General features: G+C 32.5%; 1 protein-coding gene across 1 annotated transcript in view; it reads left to right on the top strand.

Moving 5' to 3' along the window:
* Nucleotides 1-1,362, top strand: part of LOC106872163 (transient receptor potential cation channel subfamily M member-like 2) — a 36,344-nt gene that overhangs the window by 12,066 nt on the left and 22,916 nt on the right. The window contains exon 9 of the mRNA XM_014919045.2: nt 312-446. Coding sequence (XP_014774531.2) covers nt 312-446 — 135 coding nt within the window. The remainder of the gene's footprint in view (nt 1-311; nt 447-1,362) is intronic.

The following is a 1,362-nucleotide window of genomic DNA, read 5'->3' as shown; positions in this document are numbered from 1 at the left end:
TGTGTGGGTGGCACATAAAAGACACCATTTCGAGCGTGGCCATTACCAGTATCGCCTGACTGGCCTTCGTGCAGGTGACACGTAAAAGCACCTACTACACTCCCTGAGTGGTTGGCGTTAGGAAGGGCATCCAGCTGTAGAAACTCTGCCAAATTTAGATTGGAGCCTGGTGTTGCCATCCGGTTTCACCAGTCCTCAGTCAAATCGTCCAACCCATGCTAGCATGGAAAGCGGACGTTAAACGATGATGATGATGATGATGATGATGATGTAACACTCCTCAAAATACAATTTTATTTTGTTAATTTCAGACTGGTTCCTTGAACAATTTTATGTTATTTGCACTGCGGGAAGATCGTGTTGACTTTGTGAAACTTTTCATGAAACATGGAGTTAGCTTGAAAGAATTATTAACTGAAAACAATATTGAAAGCTTGTTCAAAATGGTAAGTAATCTGTAAGTCTCCTTCTCCCATTTTTTAAGCCCTTAAGAGATTTTAAGGGCTAGTGTTTAGAATTTGTTTCATGATGTTAAATGTAAGTAATAAATCTCTCCCAGGCTAGAATACCAATTTATTACATGTGAACCTGCAGTACCTTTCACTATTCAAGGGTTGATAAAGTAAACATTACTAACATACTACAGCCCACAATCAATTGATTATTAATTTCCAACAACATTTGTGGCTTTACCAAAAGATATTGATATCCGTATTAAGAGGTGAGTACTCATAATATTAACGTAAGTTCCTGGTGAGATGATCTTCCATCCTGATTTATATATATATATATAATTAAGTATCTAAGTCTTCCCCTATATATAACGGCAACAAAAAATATGTATGTATGTATATATACGTATGTATGTATGTATATGTATATATATATATATATATATATATATATATATATATATATATATATATATGTATATATATGTCCGTTGAGTTGTACGGACATATACATACACATATATATATATATATATATATATTAAAATATAGATATGCAGGGCAGGGAATCGTCAATTAGTAATAAAATTAATAATCAACAATTTTGCCGGGTAGCTCAGTATGAAAAAAACCTTCTTCGGTAAAAAACATTTATAATCATAAATATATAGGGATTGACAGTAACCTGCTTCTCCAACATACTGAGAATTCAGAAATAGCAGTCAAAGAACTACTGATTTCAAAACTACAAATTATTACTCCAGATTGATAGCGATATTTTTGATACACACAGAACAAAAAACAGTAGAGAAGAGTAAAAAACACTTGCCTTTAGTTAATTTAGTACAATTGTTTCACAGTTAAGAGTAAAATACTCTATTCTGATCTTCAGCTAAATATTCTAATAAAT

The sequence above is a fragment of the Octopus bimaculoides genome, chromosome 17, assembly GCF_001194135.2.
Source record: "Octopus bimaculoides isolate UCB-OBI-ISO-001 chromosome 17, ASM119413v2, whole genome shotgun sequence".
Taxonomy (NCBI): domain Eukaryota; kingdom Metazoa; phylum Mollusca; class Cephalopoda; order Octopoda; family Octopodidae; genus Octopus; species Octopus bimaculoides.
Note: the sequence above shows the minus strand (reverse complement) of the source record. Positions and strands in the feature narration are given on the sequence as shown.